The sequence below is a fragment of the Boleophthalmus pectinirostris genome, unplaced genomic scaffold (genome assembly GCF_026225935.1).
Source record: "Boleophthalmus pectinirostris isolate CB_2022bp ecotype Guang Dong unplaced genomic scaffold, ASM2622593v1 HiC_scaffold_16, whole genome shotgun sequence".
Taxonomy (NCBI): Eukaryota; Metazoa; Chordata; class Actinopteri; order Gobiiformes; family Gobiidae; genus Boleophthalmus; species Boleophthalmus pectinirostris.
In genome coordinates, this window is record NW_026571095.1 from 25,909,263 (window position 1) to 25,928,566 (window position 19,304).

A 19,304-nucleotide genomic window follows, 5' to 3' on the forward strand; every position below is an offset into this window, starting at 1 on the left:
CCTCTCTGCATCATAGGTCTTAATTTAAGCAAAGAGACTTGTAATTCGATATATTGTGATGGTCCACGATATTATTGTGAGAACTTTGACGATAAGATATCACGAAATTTATGTTATTTTTACTCGACTAAAAAGGGGGCATGGCAAAAGCTCCCAAAACTATTACGTATCTGTGTATCTGACACCTACACAAAAAAAGTATTTAGTTAAAACCAGATTAAACTTGTGACGTTTTAATTTTGAAATGTTGAATACATTTTATGACATTTAATACATTTTATGACATTTTTAATACATTTTATCTGCTTTTTTACACATAAATACTCCAAAAACCTTCCACTATAACAAAGAAAAAGTACCTGTGATAAATTTTGACCTCCAAAAATTACTGTTCTATCATGTATTGAACAATAAGTCAGTACAGTAGTAATCATGACAGGCCTAACTACAGCCTTGTGCTTTATTGTTTTTGCAGCACGACTGTACGTTAATGCATTTCCTTGCTTGTCACTCGGTTAAGTTTGTGGTTACATGTAGAGCTGTAATGACGCATGTTGCTGCAGATATAAAAACAAACAAAGAATATAATAGAAGCTTTTATGACACTTACACTGTTTCTCAATGGCATTTTTCAAGTCGAAAACATTCTGAATTTGTGCTTGATTGCACACACATGAAGCACAATGATAGCATTTATCAGTATCAGCAAAAATAGGAAGCTAGTATATGAGTCATATGTGAGTAATTTAATTTGCTGGTTAGTTCCTCATTTATTTTCTCACACTGATTCATCTACTATTTCAATTCCACTTTATATATTAATATTCTGTATATACATATGGTTTGATACGGTAGTAAATAAACTTAAATTGCTTATACAACAAATAAATGCATTGCTTTTCACTCACAGATTTAATTTATGCTTGCTTTTCCACTGGATTGGCTGTAGCCTAGAGGTGGTGAACGTGATTTTGAAGATTTAATAATATAAGTATAGGTATAAAAACATATTTGTGCAATTTTGGAAGGCGATTTTGTATTCATTTTACATTTGTCTAATATTTAAACACATCGTACACACATCGTAGACCTGTTTTTGCACATTTTTGAATATTGTCTGTCTGAATATTGTTATTGTCAAATAGGAAAGGCAAGGCAAGTTTATTTGTAGGGGTGTAACGATATCCAAATCTCACGATATGATATCATCACGGGTTGAACCCCACGGTACGATATTGATTGCGATATCATGGGAAAGCTCACGATACCCTAACCCTAACCCTAACAATATCCAAATCTCTCGGTACGATGTTTTCCCAATATACAGCTCACGGTACGATATTTATTGCGATATTTGTATTTTGAGGCTAAACAGCTAAAACTGTTAATATGCTACTTTTCTCTCTTAAAATGCCTTGATAAGACTTAATCCAAAGAACTAAGAGTGAAAAGTGCTTAGAACTGTTATTTCTTCTTGGAGTCTAGACTGAAATGGAGCAAAGGATCATGGTCTATGTAGTTCCCTCTTTTTCGTCTTAGTTCCGTCTTTTTTTTTTAGCTATTGTTGCACCATAACTCTTAATTTAAGCAAAGAAACTTGTAACTCGATATATTGTGATGGTCCACGATATCATTGTGAGAAACTTTGACGATACAATATCACAGTATTTCGGTTATTGTTACATCCATATTTATTTGTATAGCACAATTTGTACACAAAGTAATTCAAAGTGCTTTAGAGAATAAGAAATATGTTAAAATCACAATACAAACAAACCAAAACATAAATAATCAACATAAAATTTTAAAAAAGGAAAGAGAAATTAAATGAGAGAGGAGAGAAGAGTGCAGAATGAAAACCTTTCAGTCATATGCACACGTAAATAAAACCGTTTTGAGCCTGTCAAAGATTGAAATTTTTATCAATGGCCACCTCTACAATGAATGAACCTTTGCTGATCATTGACAACTTTAAACGCAAAACTCCTAATTCTAATCTAGCTCACTTTCTATTAAGCGCACAGATTATATAAGCCGTAGTAACTATTGTGGCAGGCTTAGATGCAAAGATGTCTGTGAGAGTAGTGTGGTCTTGGTTGCTTTACATATATGTGTGTGCGTGTTTGTGTGTGTGTTTGCGTGTGTGCGACGTGTGGTGCTCTCAGTTGTGAACACTTCTGAACATGCAAGCGTGGGCTGTAATCACACAGTACATGCACACTCCACAGGTGGCTCCAACTGCCTGTCAGCGCTGCGTGGAGACCTCATTTAACACAATCATAGCATTGCAAAGAGCTCCCATAATAGCCAAAGTACGCTGTACACTCTAGGGCTGGCTACATTCATAAAAGCTGTGCATCTGCAATAATTGAACACTACAAAATAGGACCAAAAAATATGGAAAATTATATACTACTGAAGCAGGTATTGCTACTAAAACAGTCACATTCACAGGACAGAAATGAACCTTTTCCGAATACTTTTAGAATAATCTGGAGCTGTATCAGAACCAGAAGAATCAGAAGTAAACCATATAGCAAACCCCAGGACACATATTTTATCCTTTTACCTCACGCATGAACTAAAGCTGCATTGCTTTTATTTAAGAAGTGCTTTTTAAATTACATTTTTTGTAAAGCAGCCTCACTTTTTCATTGCTTAGTCGTAACATAAACTCTTACCAGTCTTACCAGCTCGTCAAACAATGCCGTTTTTATAACAAAATACTGTTAATATTTTGCAGAATCGAGTTGGCCCGGCCCTCCACAATATTTTCTGTTTCTCATGTGGCAAAAAAAAAAAAAGAAATCATTGCCCACCCCTGCCATAAAGACTAGTAAGCCCATGGATCTCTGTGGAATCTACCTGGACAACTGATGGATTACACAAATATAAGACAATGGTAAAATAAAGCACTATTATTTAATATTGAAATAATTATATTGAGAATCTGAATTTATTTGTCATTTCAGTATGAAAAAATACACAGAAACAAAATACTGTACTCAGGTCCAGGTCAACAGCACAAATAATAATAAGAATAAATAAAGTTTAAAATATTGTATGTTAAATAGCCTTTATTCAAGATGTACTTTTAATGAGTGCTGTCTAACACAATAAAAAGCAGATTTGAGAATTAGAAACAATTTTATCTCAACACAATTAAAACTAGATCAAATGCACAGCCCAAGTCAGTGGCCTGTTCAACCACCAGCAATCACTTAACCACACATTACATTCACATGGAGGAAGTGTCTTGCCTAAGGACACAATAACAATATGCACTACCAGAGCCACTGCCGCCCCACTACAACATCTGGTCTCTCATTCAAGTGCCAACCAGGCCCTGTACTGTATAAAGAAGTGGAGTAAGGGAGTGTGACGTTACCCATAGCGTTCGTCTCCAGTCAAATGAAGCTCATTGAGGCCTGAGTTATGAGGCAAATTTCAATCAATCAATCAATCAAACTTTATGTATAGAGCCGCTTTTCATACAAAAATGCAACACAAAGTGCTTTGGTGCCAGTTCCATAGGAGTAGGAATAGATTTACAGACAAAATAGTGAAATAAAAACAACAGGATCAAGTAGGTAAGGACATTTTAAGACCAAAAAGAGTAAATGTAAAACCGTTGTTTTTTTTCTCACAATCATTTTAACATTACACCAGACTTTATAGTATAGTAATTACCAAATGAGCTTTTTTATAGAAAAGTTGAAAGACATTTTTAGAATAGTTAACCTAAACGTTTTAGTGTGCAAGTGTGTAATTTATGACCTAAAGCAGCTTAAACCAGATCTAAAACACAGACTTAACCAGGACAGTAAATAGCTGAACACAGATTTTTTTCACTTGCTAAACCTTAACTTTACTACTTCGTGACATCACAAGTGGAACAGAGCATTTTGAGCTTTGTAGACAGACTAATAATAAAGACTTACTCAATGAATGTATGAATGAAACAAAACACAACTCCAGGTAAGTTTTTGAGGAGGTACCAACATTATAACACATCTTAAAGCTGACAATTTTGCGTAACGTAGGACATTTAAAGTTTTTATATGCGTTAAATTTCAGTAAAAAGCAACTTACTGATACTGATTTCTATGCAAATTAAATTTCAAGAAACAACTTTTGCTAGAGTGGTGAGTATAGATTTTAATAAAGGATTACTCCAACAACGTGAATGAAACAATTACAAGTGTGTATTTTATGACCTTAAGCAGCTTAAACCAGATCTAAAACACAAACTGAAGACATTTTAAGACCAAAATGAGGAGGCTGACGTTTTTTTTCAATACAAAGTGAATTGGAGCTGGAGTCGATGGAGCCAGAAGTGCACCCATGCTCACTTCCTAATTGCAATTTGAGGACCCCCCTCGAAAACGAGATCACAAGACATTTCAAGGGGCTTATCCCCCAAACAAAAAAAATTCAAACTGCAATCTGGCGACTTGCAAATGAGCTCTTTCCATTCACAGTCTATGGGCCCAAACCCGCTTAGCTTCTGACAAAAGCCTTGCACTTACCTTTGCACTGAAACGCCTGCTTGAGACTGAGAAGAACATCGGCGAACCACCTCACGTCATTCACCAGCTGCATCACGTACTCGGGGTCTACTCCAGATGCCCCGGTCAGGTTAGAGGTCAGCCCCATGGAGATGAAGGGGTTCTGGGCCCTGTGCCTCCGTACGTCCCAGGTCTTGGTGGATCCCGCAGAGAGTGACCCTGTGTTGGGGTTAGAAACGTGTCTCGGCAGGCCCCTAGCTCCACCGCTATTCCCTCCTCCTCCTCCTCCTCCCCCTCCCCCTCCTCCTCCTCTTCCTCCTCCTCCGCTACTACTGCTGCTTTTCCGTAGCATCCCACCAGCAACAGCCCAGAAACAGATGCTTACCACCCCCGCTTTGAGGTGGCTTGGCTGGCCGTGGCTAAGCGGCAGTCCCCCTGATTACAAGACGCTGCCTGGGTCCTTCCTGGATAAGTGGCACTAAAGAGAAAAAGAGCAAAAAGTAGTTTAGAACAGGGAAGTCAAGATTTTTCAGTTAATAGATGGTTTTAGAAGCAATTAAAGGTCCTGAATTACACAACACTGACTCTTGTGAGCTTTTAGTCGTGTTAGAGCATTGTTAGTTAATTAAAAACATACCCAGAGTTGTGTTTTGTTTCATTCACACATGTTTGAGTAATCCTGCCTTTTTAGTCTGTCTACAGCTCCAAAAATGTTTCACTTTATGATGTCATGAAGTGGTAGTTTTCAAGTTAACAGCTCCTTTTAGCTTTAGTTCAGTAGTTTGGCAATTCCAGAGCTGAAATTATCCAAATGATTCTAGTGAAGGTGCATGGAGTTTGAAAACACAGTAGAGCATACAGATTTATTTATTGTTATGTTTAAATGTAAAACCATTACCTTTTTTTCTCACACACTAAAATTGGAGATTGTAATTGCTCTAATTTGAAAATATGACAGCTATCTTTTTTATAGAAAAGTTGAAAGACATTTTTAGAATAGTTAACCTAAAATGTTTAGTGAGGAAGTGTGTAATTTATGACCTAAAGCAGCTAAATCCAGACAGTTAATAGTTAAAGATAGATTTTTTTCAATTGCTAAACTTAACTGCTTCGAGACATCACAAGGTGGAGCTAAGCATTTTGAGCTTTAAAGATGTAGACAAACTAATAATAAAGGGTCACTCAATAAATGTGAGAATGAAACAAAACTCAACTCCAGGTATTTTCAGGAGGTACCAACATTAAAACACGTCTTAAGGCTCCCAAGAGTCAGTTTTGTGTAATATAGGACCTTTAAACTTTTTATATGCATTAAACTTCTGTAAAAATCAACCTGATACTGATTTCTAAGCAAATTTAATTTCAATAAACAACTTTTGATAAAGGGGATGCATATAGCTTTTAATAAAGTGTTACTTAAACACATGTGAATGAAACAAAACACAACTCCAGGTATGTTTTTGATGAGGTACTAACATTATAACACGTCTTAAAGCTCATGAGAGTAAATTTTGCGTAATATAGGACCTTTAAACTTTTTATATGAATTAAACTTCTGTAAAAAGCAACTTAATACTGATTTCTAAGCAAATTCAATTTCAAGAAACAACTTTTGATAAAGGGAATGAGTATAGCTTTTAATAAAGGATTACTCAAACATACGTAAATGAAACAAAACACAACTTTTTTTAACATTATCACACATCTTCAAGCTCACAAGAGTTAATTTTGAGTAATATGGGACCTTTAAACTTTGTATATGTATTAAACTTATATAAAAGCAACTAAATATTACTGATTTCTATGCAAACTTAATTTCAAGAAACAACTTTTGATAAAATAGTGTGTATAACTTTTGAAATTAACCTTAGCTATTGTGCTATCTTGCCATTACACAGTTAATAACACATTTATTTATTTATTTTTCATTAGAAGAAACTTGTGCACTTAGAAAAATGTTAAACATATTATGAAAAAAGTAATAATAGGACATGACCAGTGTTTAAATATTATAAATGGGTAATAAATGCAGAACTGCAAAGAAAGCAAGGTTCTTATGGTACCTTAGAAGCAGATTTAATTAGACATGTGATTTTTCAACTAGTTTAATCGATTTTGCACTGGAAAAATGCAATTACTTGGGACAATTTGTAAGTCTTGTCTGCACTTGTGTTGAAAGCTAAGCGACTAGCTAAGTGGGGGTATTAGAGGAGCTTACCGCTGCTCACTGTAGTTTTCGGTTCACCTCAGTTAAAAAAAAAAAAAATCTTAGATTACAAGCTAAAATGTGCACACGAAAGCTCCCGAAATGGCGTTAATGCAAAGCTCAATAAACAGCTTTTTGCAAGATTTAACCTGCTACAAATGTGCAAAGTGACGCTAGCTGCAATCTCAGTGCAAAAACAGGCGACCCCGTCATAAAGTGTTTTGCCGACACAGCCAAAAATGTAGTAAAGTGTGTTATTTACTCACCTGCGAGACTGCGAAATAACATGTTGACTGGATGATCCGGCTAAAAGCGAGCTTAATTCGTAAAGTTTAAGTCCAGGTGCATTTTCGTCTCGTTTATAAAGTCCAAAATAGGTAAAAAGTGGTGCGACCGCGGTCACTGTACATGGAGAGGAGCGAGCTACTATCGGCAAAACTCAAGTCAATCGTAATTTACTGGGGCTGGTCACGTGACAGGGAGGGCGCGTTCTGATTGGCTGCCGGGCTCCTCGGGGGTTTGACCTGTTGATGGTTTAGTCCTCTTGGGTTAGACCTGTTATAGTGCTGCTGAGTCCATTTTTAGTCCTGCTTTAGACCTATTTCAGTTCTTTTATGTCTTAGTACAAGTTTAGTCCTGGTTTAGGTCCTGTTTAAGACCTGGTTCAGTTCTGTTATGCTTTAGTACTGGTTTAGACCTGGTTTATTTTTTGTTTTATTCCTGGTGAAGTCCTGTTAGAGTCCTGGTTTAGTCCTCAGTCCTGTTTTAGTCCTAGTTGAGTCAATTTTTAGTCCTGGTTCATTTCTGTTATGTTTTAGTACTGGTTTAGTACTAGTTTATCTCTGTTTTAGTCCTGGTTTAGTCCCTTTTTGGTCCTGCTTTAGACTTGGTTCAGTTTTGGTATGTTTTAGTACTGGTTTAGCACTAGTTTATGTCTGTTTAATCCTGGTTTAGTCCATTTTTAGTCCTGTTTTAGACCTGGTTCAGATCTGTTATGTTTTAGTACTGTTTTAGACCTGGTTTATTTTTTGTTTTATTCCTGGTTAAGTCCTGTTAGAGTCCTGGTTTAGTCCTCAGTCCTGTTTTAGTCCTAGTTGAGTCAATTTTTAGTCCTGGTTCATTTCTGTTATGTTTTAGTACTGGTTTAGCACTAGTTTATTTCTGTTTTAGTCCTGGTTTAGTCCCTTTTTGGTCCTGCTTTAGACTTGGTTCAGTTTTGGTATGTTTTAGTACTGGTTTAGCACTAGTTTATTTCTGTTTTAATCCTGGTTTAGTCCATTTTTAGTCCTGTTTTAGACCTGGTTCAGATCTGTTATGTTTTAGTACTGTTTTAGACCTGGTTTATTTTTTGTTTTATTCCTGGTTAAGTCCTGTTAGAGTCCTGGTTTAGTCCTCAGTCCTGTTTTAGTCCTAGTTAAATAAATTTTTAGACCTGGTTCAGTTCGATTATGTTTTAGTACTTGTTTATTTCTGTTTTAGTCCTGTTAAAGTCCTAGTTTAGTCCTGGTTTAGTCCCTTTTTAGTCCTGCTTTAGACCTATTTCAGTTCTTTTAGTACAGGTTTAGTCTTGGTTTAGATCAATTTTTAGTCCTGTTTTAGACCTGGTTCAGATCTGTTATGTTTTATTGTACTGTTTTAGTACTGGTTTATTTCTGTTTTAGTCCTAGTTGAGTCCATTTTTAGACCTGGTTCAGAGCTGTTATGTTTTGGTACTGTTTTAGTACTGGTTTAGTTCTGTTTTAGTCCTGGTTAAGTCCTGTTAGAGTCCTGGTTTAATCCTCAGTCCTTTTTTAGTTCTAGTTAAGTCAATTTTTAGTCCTGGTTCATTTCCGGTATGTTTTAGTACTGATTTAGTTCTGTTTTAATCCACGTTAGACCTGTTAGAGTCCTGGTTTAGTCTTCAGTCCTATTTAGTCCTAGTTTAGTCCCTTTTTGGTTCTGTTTTGGCCCTTGTTCAGTTCTGTTATGTTTTAGAACTGTTTTATTTCTGTTTTAGTTCTGGTTTAGTCCTGGTTTAGTCTCTTTTTAGTACTACTTTAGACCTGACTAAGATCTTTTATGTTTTAGTACTGGTTTAGCGCTGGTTTCTTTCTGTTTTAATCCTGGTTAAATCCTGTTAGGGTCCCGGTTTAGTCCTGGTTTAGTCCCCTTTTAGTTCTGATTTAGACCTGGTTCAGTTCTGTTATGTTTTAGTACTGGTTTAGTCCTGATTAAGTCCTGTTAGAGTCCTGTTTTTGTCCTCAGTTCTGTTCCAGACCTGTTTTAGTCCTGGTTTAATCCCGGTTTAGTCCTTTTTAGTCCTGCTTTAAATCTGGCTCAGTTCTGTTATGTTTTAGCGCTTGTTTAGTTTAGTTCTGATTTAGTCCTATTCCTGGTTTAGTCTTGAGTTGGATCTGATTTAGTCTTGTTTTAGCCCCAGTTCAGTCCTGATTGAGACCTGGTTCAGTTTTGACATGCTTTAGTCCCAGTTTAACATGGATTCAGTCATTTTTTAAAATAGTTTAGTCCTGGTTTAGTCCTGTTGCGCATATAGACTACAGCACCTGAACTAGGACTAAACAGGGACAAAACTTGAAACTAAACCCGGACTAGACCAAGACAAACCAAAATCTTCAGAACTTAACTGGGCTCAAACCAGGACCAAATAACTGTGAACACACCCTTAGTCTTGGTTTAGTTCTTTAAAGTTACATTTCTTGATTATAAAAACAAATCTCCAGACTCTCCTAATATAAACAAATCAATAAACATGATTAACAAAACAAAAACTAGATAAACAAAACGACTATTTATTATTTTAAATTCTAAGACAGTTTTGTGAAGTTTCTGTTCCTAATTTCAGGTCCCGTGTTGCTGCCATCTAGTGGACAACCTTGGAGTAATCTTCCTCTTGTGATACCTGGAGGAAGGGTGTGGGGAGGTCTCACTAAAAGGTTTAAATGCTTCAGGGTGAGGACGATAAATACTGCGTTTTAACCTATTGAACTTTACAGGACTGTACGTTTGCCTTTGGGCTCTGTTCACGACATACTACTACTACTACTACTACTACTACTACTACTACTACTACTACTACTACTACTACTACTACTACTTACTTCACATCACCACTCATAAGTAATTAAAGCTTGTTGGTTTAGTTGGATTAATATTTGGACAAATGTTTAGAGATGGACAGTATGGAGTTTTATTTTATTTATTTATTTCAATTAATTAATGTATTATTATTATTATTATTATTATTATTATTATTATTATTATTATTATTATTATTATTATTATTATTATTATTATAATAATAATAATAATAATAATAATTTTTATTTTGTTTAATTTTTTTTATTTGCCTGTATTTTTATTTATTTATTGCTTTTTTAATAACTGTACATAATATTAGAAATACTCTAAAATAGTCCTTATGAATACTGAAACCCTTCTCAGTAAAGTAGTAAAACTGAAAAAAGGACTAAACCAGGACCAGGACTGAGACTAAACCAGGATGAAACCAGGACCAGGACTAAACCAGGACTAAAACCAGGATGAACAAAACAACAGAGTAAGACCAGGACTAAATAAGGAATGAACCAGGACTGAACCAGGACTACAACCAGGACTAAACCAGGACTAAACCAGGACTAAACCAGGACGAAACCAGGACTAAACCAGGACGAAACCAGGACTAAACCAGGGCTAAACTAGGATTAAACCAGGACTAAACCAGGACTGAACCAGGAATGAACCAGGACTACAACCAGCCTAAACCAGGACTAAACCAGGACTAAACCAAGACTGAACCAAGACTAAACTAGGACTAAACCAGGACCAACCAGCAGAGTAAGACCAGGACTAAACCAGGACTAAATCTGGGTTATTTATGATTTATCAGCTCTGAGTTCTTACACCATAGTATGAAATTATGTACTTAGGTTTCGTTTCCTTTTTTTTTCCTTGTTTTGTGTCAAGTAGAAGATCTTTAACAATTGACACGTTTCACTTTCACTTTTTTTTTATTTATTTATTAATTTTTTTTGGTGTTGCAAAAAATGTTTTTGTCAAATCCATCAAAAAAACACAATCTTACAAGTGCATTGTGTAATTTTTCTGGTGGGGCATCTGCCAACTGCTTTTCTCCATGGATGTGTTATTGCTTTGACTGTAATATTTCACAGTATGGCATTAAACCAGGCCAAGTTACAGGTCTGTTCTGTGGAGAGGCGACCCCACTCACAGTCAGAATGCCTGTTTTTCTGGGTATTTTGACCTTTAAAACCATCTGTAATTGAATAAATGTAAGATGGAGCTGTTTAATGTCATACTGTAGAAATTCAAAGACATCTCCATAGAAACAAGGAGGTGACAGACCCCAACTAAAAAGTTACATAGTGCACCTTTAAATTTCATTTAACATATTGATTCTATACAGATTTTTTAAGAAAATAGTGTACTGTTCTTTATGCAGGTCTCAGTAAAGAAGGAAGGGCACCAGAGTAGATTAGACTACTTATTTTACTAAAAAAAAAAAACATTTAAGATTATATTTTTTAAGATTTTTGCAAAATTAAAAATCAAAAAAAGAAAAAGAAAAAAAAAAAAGAAAAAATTCACTCGTTTTCCCAATTTGGTCATTTTTTAGGTTTAAAATTTGACTTCGTGGCTGGAAAATGTGACATCATACTAGGGAATTTCATAACTAGTAAAACTCCTTTCAAAAACTCTACTAATACTTTAAGATTTCATTAAATTGTGTTTCTTGAGTGTAAATTGTGCCGAACGTTGGGACAGAATTCTCCCTGGAGTGACGTTATCCAATATGAATTAATTATTATCATTATTTATTATTATTCATTAAAAGTATTATCCCCAAACACTTGGACTCTAACCCCGACTCCCCCCAAAAAAGACTTTTGTACTTTTGCACTATTTATCATATATTATTTACCAGATCTTTGGCATTTTTTGTCCTAACAACATGGAAAATTGGTACTGCACACCCCCGTACCTTTGGGATGACACCTTCCAAATTTGGGATTGGTTGGATGAGCGGTTCGAGAGTTATGTGTGGTACAAACAGACAAAAAGACAGACGTTCCTTGCATTAATAGATGGATTTAGAACTCTGTACTTCCCGTTTTCAACTTTTTTCTTCACAAATAGCTTCTTGATTGGTGTAAAACTATAATTTATGTTTACAATAGTTATAACCCCACAAAATTAAGTCAAAATGTACCACATACACACTTTAAATATTCATTTACAGGCAAAAACACCAGTGACAAGTCGCATGGTTAATCAGTGTCTTTATTTTCATATACAAAAGATGGATGTATTCTCTTCTAGTTTATATTTCTAAGCATTTCGTCTCACATACATAGAACATAGCCACTCGCACTCAGTTTTTTGTGAAATTCAAACGCGCACAATCTTTATCGACACACACGATTCACATGAAACAGGGACTCCACTCATCCGTCCGCACGTCGCATTCACGCTCTCAAAAACACTACAAGAAATGAACAAGCGGTCTGAAAATCAAAAAGAGTAGGACTTTGCTTTCACAGGATTCACACATGAAAGGAAGAAACCCTTTACATTTGTCAAGTAAATATATACATGATAATAGATTTTTTTTTTTTTTTTTTTTTTCAGAAATTTTTCAGTTTTATTCCAGAAGATGACTGACTTCCATGTTAGCGTTTCTAACAAGGTACTGCATGAGGTAAGTGGGTTTTTTTTCTGTTCAGAAGAGCTAGGCTTAAGACAGCAGTAGGTAAAAATCCATAAGTTTTTTTTTCACTTTTTACCTCGCAATCTCCGTTTTCTGGCACAATACGTGAAATATAAGCACCTAGATTTACACGTTCGCCAACTTTTACCAATATTTTTAACCTTTCTATGCTAAAATTTGACCATTTCGAACATGATCCAGGTGTACTGAGATGCGCTATAGATCGGCAGAAGTAGACGCCGCAAACTCACAGCTAAATGACTTGAATTACGTGGTATTCGTATGACTATTGCTGTATAATAAATATTGCTGGACCTCTCTCTGGACTATGCCTAGTCCGTTGTCGACGTGAATTCTCGTGAGATTACGCGAGCTGGCCATTTTCTTAGGTACGCGCTAGTTTATTTTGCTGGTTAATGCAGATAGTTGTTGGGCATAGCAGCAAGAGAATGGATTTTTTTCAAGAGTAGTTCGCACCAAACATTCGTTGAAAATTCAGCTCAGGTGTTATAACGGGTCATCGGTTCTCAACTAGCGGGCCGAGGACCTAAAGGGGGACGTGAAAACAAATTAATGCAGTTGAATACAGTTGCAATGTTTAGCTTATCTGAAAATTTTTCAAGAGATTGTGTAAATATTCTTAAAAAGGGGGTATTACTACATATTTAGATCACCATGTTAACTTTCATTGTTTTTCTCTCCGTGCTAAGTCGCTCCCCTTCAGAGCACACGCATCCCTCTAATGAAACTACTACACATCGCATCAGGTTTGTGAAGTTGTTGCGTACAGTTTTGTGTCACGCCTTTGTATATTTTTGGAGAATGGGTGATGTCGGCTTGTGGGCGGAGCTTTGCACAGAATCTTACAGCTAATTAGGCCTGGGAAAGATCGCTAAATTGCTCAAACATGCATGGATCTACAAGCTCTTCAGGCATGTTTTTGATGAGAATGTTATAATATGGCGCCACCTAGTGTCTCTGCTTAATTTCATTTCTCTCCAGGGACTAGGTCAGGAATCAGAACACACTAGATGATTCGCAAAAACCCCAGGAGTGCGAGTTCGGGCACCAGCCAATCAGCGAAGAGCCATACATTCTGTGTTGGCAACGATTCCCGAGATCGAGGATTTAAAGCTGGAACAAAGACAATGTTTGGCGAATTTTATCAAGGGGAAAGACGTTATTGCCCTTCTTCCTACGGGATTTGGAGCATTACATACGTCACAACCAAATAACAGCGATTGGTTAAATAAAAAATGTACCCGCCTACCGTCAAATGAACGAATTCTAAGGCTGCGAGGTCAGACGGTTTCTACAAACCGGCTGATGAATCAGACTAATAACATGGTAGAAAGCTTTAAAAAATATTAATTGATTTTACATAATACCCCCTCTTTAAGTAGTTGCAGCATAACAATTCAAAATATGAAAAAACAGCATATTTCCTGAATGATTGAATTTGAATTATATGTTTAGCTTATTTCAGGTTTACAACAGCATTAAATCGTCGTAAAATTAAACGTTTCGTGAAAATTACTTTGGTTTTGCACAATAAAATGATCAGGGATGAAATCAGGTTAAGAAATGTGACAACTCAATCAACAATTTTTGATACAATATGGATTGGTCAGTGTATTTTATGAAAAACCGATACCATAGACTAGTTGAATAGAACGTCAACTCAAACAACCGCAACCATGGGTTCAGGTGTACCTAATAAAATGGCCAGCACGTGAATTCTCAATTAGAGACAAGTGGTTTCTTCAGAACACCATCTTTCTGCATGTTTTAATACCCAAAACTGTATAGAATAATACCATTATTATTTCAAAGTCACCATCTTTAACACTCGACTATAACCGTAGGCCTTAGCGTTGTCAAAAGTATCGAAAAACGGATACTGATCGATACTAAAACGAGAACGGAAACCAGATACTCATCTGAGCAGGTATCGATACTACAAAAAGTCACATTCACAGGACAGGGATGAACCTTTCCTGAAGAGCTTTAGAACGATCTCGAGCTGTGTCAGAAAAAGTATAAGAGCACGACTGGACGACCGAGGGATTACACAGACAGAAGACCGTAACGTAGTATAAAAGAAAGCACTATGAAGTTGAAAATCACATTCTACCGTCTAAAGAAATTGTGTTTTTTTTCGTTGTCATCGTGGTATCGGAACTGATATCGAGTCTGTTCCTTAGTATCGAGCTTGAAATTTTAGTATCGTGACAACACTTTTACGAGGCCTGTAGATACTAGTACGTGTTGTCCAATGTTAACTTTATCTGAGCAGATCCTAGCGTCACATCAGCGGGTTAATATAGAGGTAATACTGTTTCAACTGGCATTTCCGGCAGAAGTAGGGGCCCAATAGCAAAGACTCCCGTGCTAATTTTTATTATTGTAGTCTCTCTTTTTTTTCCTCTTCTCTCCCCCATTCAATGATATACAGCAATAGAGCTTTCTAATGATGCAAGTGCTACCTACACAGCTTCTGACCCAGACAAACTGATACCATTAAAATCAGTATAGAAAATCGCAGGGCGTGTTGTCAAAAAGATTTTCAATACAGGTGCGTCTAAAAGAAAAATAAGTGGAATTTGTGGAATATTTAAAATTTTAAACAGCAAAATTGGAAGTGAAAAAACATTAAAAACAAGCAGTCGGTAGAAGTAAGTCGAGCTCAAGTTTGATTTTACTTGAGTAAATTTGAAAGAAATTGTACTTTTCTTTTCTAGCAGCATATTTTGACTGCTACTTGAGTCATTTTTATTGAAGTAAAAGTACTCTTACTATGTGAATATGTAATGATTTGAACATTTCTTGCACTGCTTCTTCAGATATGATTTCATTTCTCATTTTTGTGTCCATTTCATTTTGTGTTCATGCATTATTTAACATTTTGGACTTCAAATTACATCAACTTCAAATTATAAATCAGATAGTCACTCTTGAAGTTACTCTTACTTTACTAGTTTCCCAAATACCTTTTCACTGTTACTAAAGTAATTTCTTGGACCACGTTACTCTTACAAAACGGTATGTCCAAGGTAAATGGAAGTGGTACATGTTTACCAACAAAAAAAAAGGTCTAAAATGTGCAAGCTATACTTTTTGTTAAGATTGTCTGATGGCTACGAACTGAGGCCAGACCAGAGTATCTCAAATACTGCAACTTTAGTGGGGGTAGATCAGAATATACAGTATAATTCAACACAAAAATACATTTAAGTGGTCAGTATCCATCAAAAGTGGTTCAAAATAGCAATATGGAAAGAGAGTGGGCCAGTCCTTATAGTTGCAATAATTTTAGAAGTATAATTGTGGTTCTGCTATAGTTTTAGATATACATTAGTGGTCATTAGAAGTATTTAAAATCAATAAAAGCAGATAGTCCTAATTCCTGACTGGTTTATAATGTAGTTCACTTTCAAATTAAGCTGCAAAAATACATTCACTTTTTCACAATTTTCCAATTTCTTCAGATGCACCTGCAGGATTGGAGCTGAGAATCCCTTTGTGGTAAATGACAACATCCATAATGCCCTGATTATGTCTTTAAAAAAAAAAACATCAGTGTACAAGAACTCTGTCCAGGCTATTTACAACTAATCGCCCAAGTCTTCTTTTTTCGGTTTGTACAGCATTTTTCAAACACCTCGAGTGGTCAGCCTCTTCAAATTTTAGAAAAAAGGGGAAAAAATCTCCACAGACGACAAAGGCCTGACCGGCAATAAAATATTTCAACTACTAAAACACAATCAAATACATAACACAAGTTGATATACATGTAGAAAAGCCTGAGGTACTTGTCAGAATATCTGAGGTCAGTCTGAAAGAGTGAACCGACTGCAGGCTCACTCGAAAAAAAGAACACAAAAACAGATTAGCCACAGAGTATCATGGTTAGCGTCATATTAAACATCTACAAATCCTTGAGTATTGTGAAAAATAGTCACAGCAGCATTACGGACATTCAAATGTATGGTAAAAAGTCATGTATGGTTATATACTGTACGACTATGGCATTTTGCATTTGTGAGATGAGAAGGCAACCATTTTGAGCTCTCCTTGCATGAAACAGGTATACAGTGAAGTGAGGTATTTGTGGGGGACTGGTGTCCGACTGAGGCTAAGTCAACAAACAGCCAACAGGAAAAAAAAAAACAAAACAAAAAAACAAAAAAGAAAATAAAAAAATAAACAGACATGTTGCTTTATATACTCAAGTATGGCCCTCGCGCAAAGTAGAAATCCCCAGAAATCATATCTGCCCGTGGTTCCAGAGCCGCACAGCACTCACAACCAGTCAGTCTTTTAGTAGGAGCAAAAACAAAACAGGAAAAGCTGTGGGGCTGAAGGGTCGAATCAAAACAAACCGGCTTCATTTGATGTGTCACGCTTCAAGTCCTATTGCAATGACAAATTCTAACGGTACCGATAGGGATAGTGCCATTTCAGTTCATATCCTACTGATTGTTCAAAACATTATTCATTATTTCAATTTTATGTTGCTCTAGTTACAAATATGTGTAGTTTACTGAGCACTTAAAAAGAAAAAAATCAATACTTCTGGTTAAAATATACAGTATTTTCCAAACTTGGTGCATTTTTTTTATCAAATTGACCTTAAATCTCCAGCAGAGGCCGATATTTTTGTTTGGCCCAACCAGCTGCTTGTAAAATAAGTATAACGTTTTTTGTTTTTTAGCACAGTTGTGTAAAAATTTGATAATTCACAGAAAATAATAAAAAAACATTGATCTCTATCGGCATTCATCCTGAAAAAAAGAAACACTAATCGGTCGATCTCTAATTTGGGGGCCTTTTGGATTAGTGTTTGTACTGTTAAAATATTTTTCTACACATTTTTACACAATTTACAAATGACTAAATCTGTTTTAACCCACCTTGAAACAGCGCCCCAACTTTTTCCGAAATACTTTTGCACATTTGCACACTCACGTTCACTCAAATCACTTAAAATCAAGAATGTGTAACATTGCAACTCCGGACAGCATCCATCAATGCCCCTGGCACTGGCAAAGGAGTAACTCTTGAATTTCTACATTTAAAAAATCCAGGAATCGTATGTCCATGATAGCTAGCCGGGTATAGCTTGGCTCTCAAACTCAGAGATAAAAATGTTCCGAAGAAGCCGACTGAATACCTGAGAGGTAGTTCCTCGGGCACAAGTCCAGTTTGTCCCGAAATCTTCACAAAATGTCCAGGATGCTTGCTCCTTCTTTCTGGCGTGCTCCGAAGTTGATCGGCGTTAGCATAAAGGGAGCACACACACACTCAGGTTTTTTTGTTTGTTTTTAAAAATCTTCAACCCCTGAGGAAGATGAGTATATTTTGTCTAACAGTCTCGAAGCGGTTTTCCTCCCGAGGTGCAGCAAGAAACAAGAAGGTTCATTTGGCCGCCAAGACGCTCATGACCAAAGACACAGAAAATGACAAACTTATGAGGTAATAAAATAGTCTAACACAAAGTCATGCATGAGGTAATGACATTAAGATTTGACACATGGTGAACGCTGATGTGCCCGCCCATAGCTTATTCCTACCACTCACTACAGCAGATGGATGTGTTAGTACAAAAATCGGACTAAAAATAAAAAAATACCGGTATATATCTCGTTTTCACATTGTCGAAACCGGCGATGTCGCGAACAAAGACGGAGGCCAGACGCAATGGTTACTCGAGAGGCTGGATGCGAATTTCAACGAAAACATCCCAAGTGAAAAGTACAAATTTTAAGCCCATTTCACAATCACTTCATTTAAATTTGCGTTATGTATCAAAAATAAGATAAATGAAATATAGATGATTTTTTAAGTTCATAAGGTGCCAGAACCTCTTATTTTCTAATCAAATTTGGTTGAAAATAATTATGAGAACTCTTACAATTTGAACAGGGCACACGTCTGATTAGTGGAAAGCTGATTCCTCGAAAAGCATTTTGTACGGTTAGAAAATAATTGGATTTGATCTAATTTAGCCAGTTCTGAGAGTCATTAACCTTGTAAGTAGTCAGGCTTTTTAGCTGTAAAAATAATGAGCAAGGTTGCTTGCTTACCTGCTAATAAAAATGAGCTTTTCAGTTTGGGATTTTCATTTCAAAATTGCATCCGGCCTGTATAGACTCGCCTTTGTCCTCCATTTTGTTTTGTGCGTCATCCGGTTTTTGTTACGTAAAAACAACCTAACGACGGGGCAAAGGGGGGTATTAAAATAGCAGCTGCATTCATGACGCTTTTTTTTTTTTCACCGCTGAGTTTGGATTTGAATAAAAAGTTCGTGGGGAAAGGAGCGGGGAGGGAGGGGCGAAAAAACTGGCGGGGAGAGTGGCGCTCAGGTGCTGGACTCTTTGGGAGGTAGGTCTTCGTTGGTGAGAGCCGTTACTATGGAGACGGGGTTGTCGGAGGTAGGCCCGCTGGTGATTCTGGAGATCTGGACGATCCGCTCCTCGACGCAGCCGGCCGAAAGTCGAGCCTCCGCGTCGTGGTCCCAGCACTCCTCTATGGTCTCGCACATCTGACCCAGACCCTGAAGGACACAGAAGAGTATTGGAAATCAGATATTAGTCGATATTAAACGTGGTATTGAAACTAGATACATTCTAGCGAGTATCGATACTAAAAAAAAGTCGCATTCACAGGACAGAAATTAACCTTTCTTGAATAGCTTTTGAGCTGTATCAAAACAAGTAGAAGAGCACAGAGACTTGTACACACCAGGGGCGGACTGGCAATCTGTACATCCAGGTTAAAAAAAATTGACCAAATTGGCCGAATTGCACTTCCAGGGTCATTGTTTGGTCCCAGTCTGCCCCTGATATACGCCCATGGACCACTA

General features: G+C 36.5%; 2 protein-coding genes across 2 annotated transcripts in view; both read right to left on the minus strand.

Moving 5' to 3' along the window:
* Positions 1-4,782, minus strand: part of LOC110153464 (rho GTPase-activating protein 29-like) — a 106,985-nt gene extending 102,203 nt beyond the window's left edge. Inside the window, 1 exon segment of the mRNA XM_020917363.2 lies at positions 4,530-4,782. Within this exon segment, the coding sequence (XP_020773022.2) occupies positions 4,530-4,656 (127 nt within the window). The 5' untranslated portion in view covers positions 4,657-4,782.
* Positions 4,783-11,994: 7,212 nt separating this feature from the next.
* The window catches only part of acvr2ba (activin A receptor type 2Ba), a 53,704-nt gene continuing 46,394 nt past the window's right edge, over positions 11,995-19,304 (minus strand). Inside the window, exon 11 of the mRNA XM_020917367.2 lies at positions 11,995-18,995. Coding sequence (XP_020773026.1) covers positions 18,801-18,995 — 195 coding nt within the window. The 3' untranslated portion in view covers positions 11,995-18,800. The remainder of the gene's footprint in view (positions 18,996-19,304) is intronic.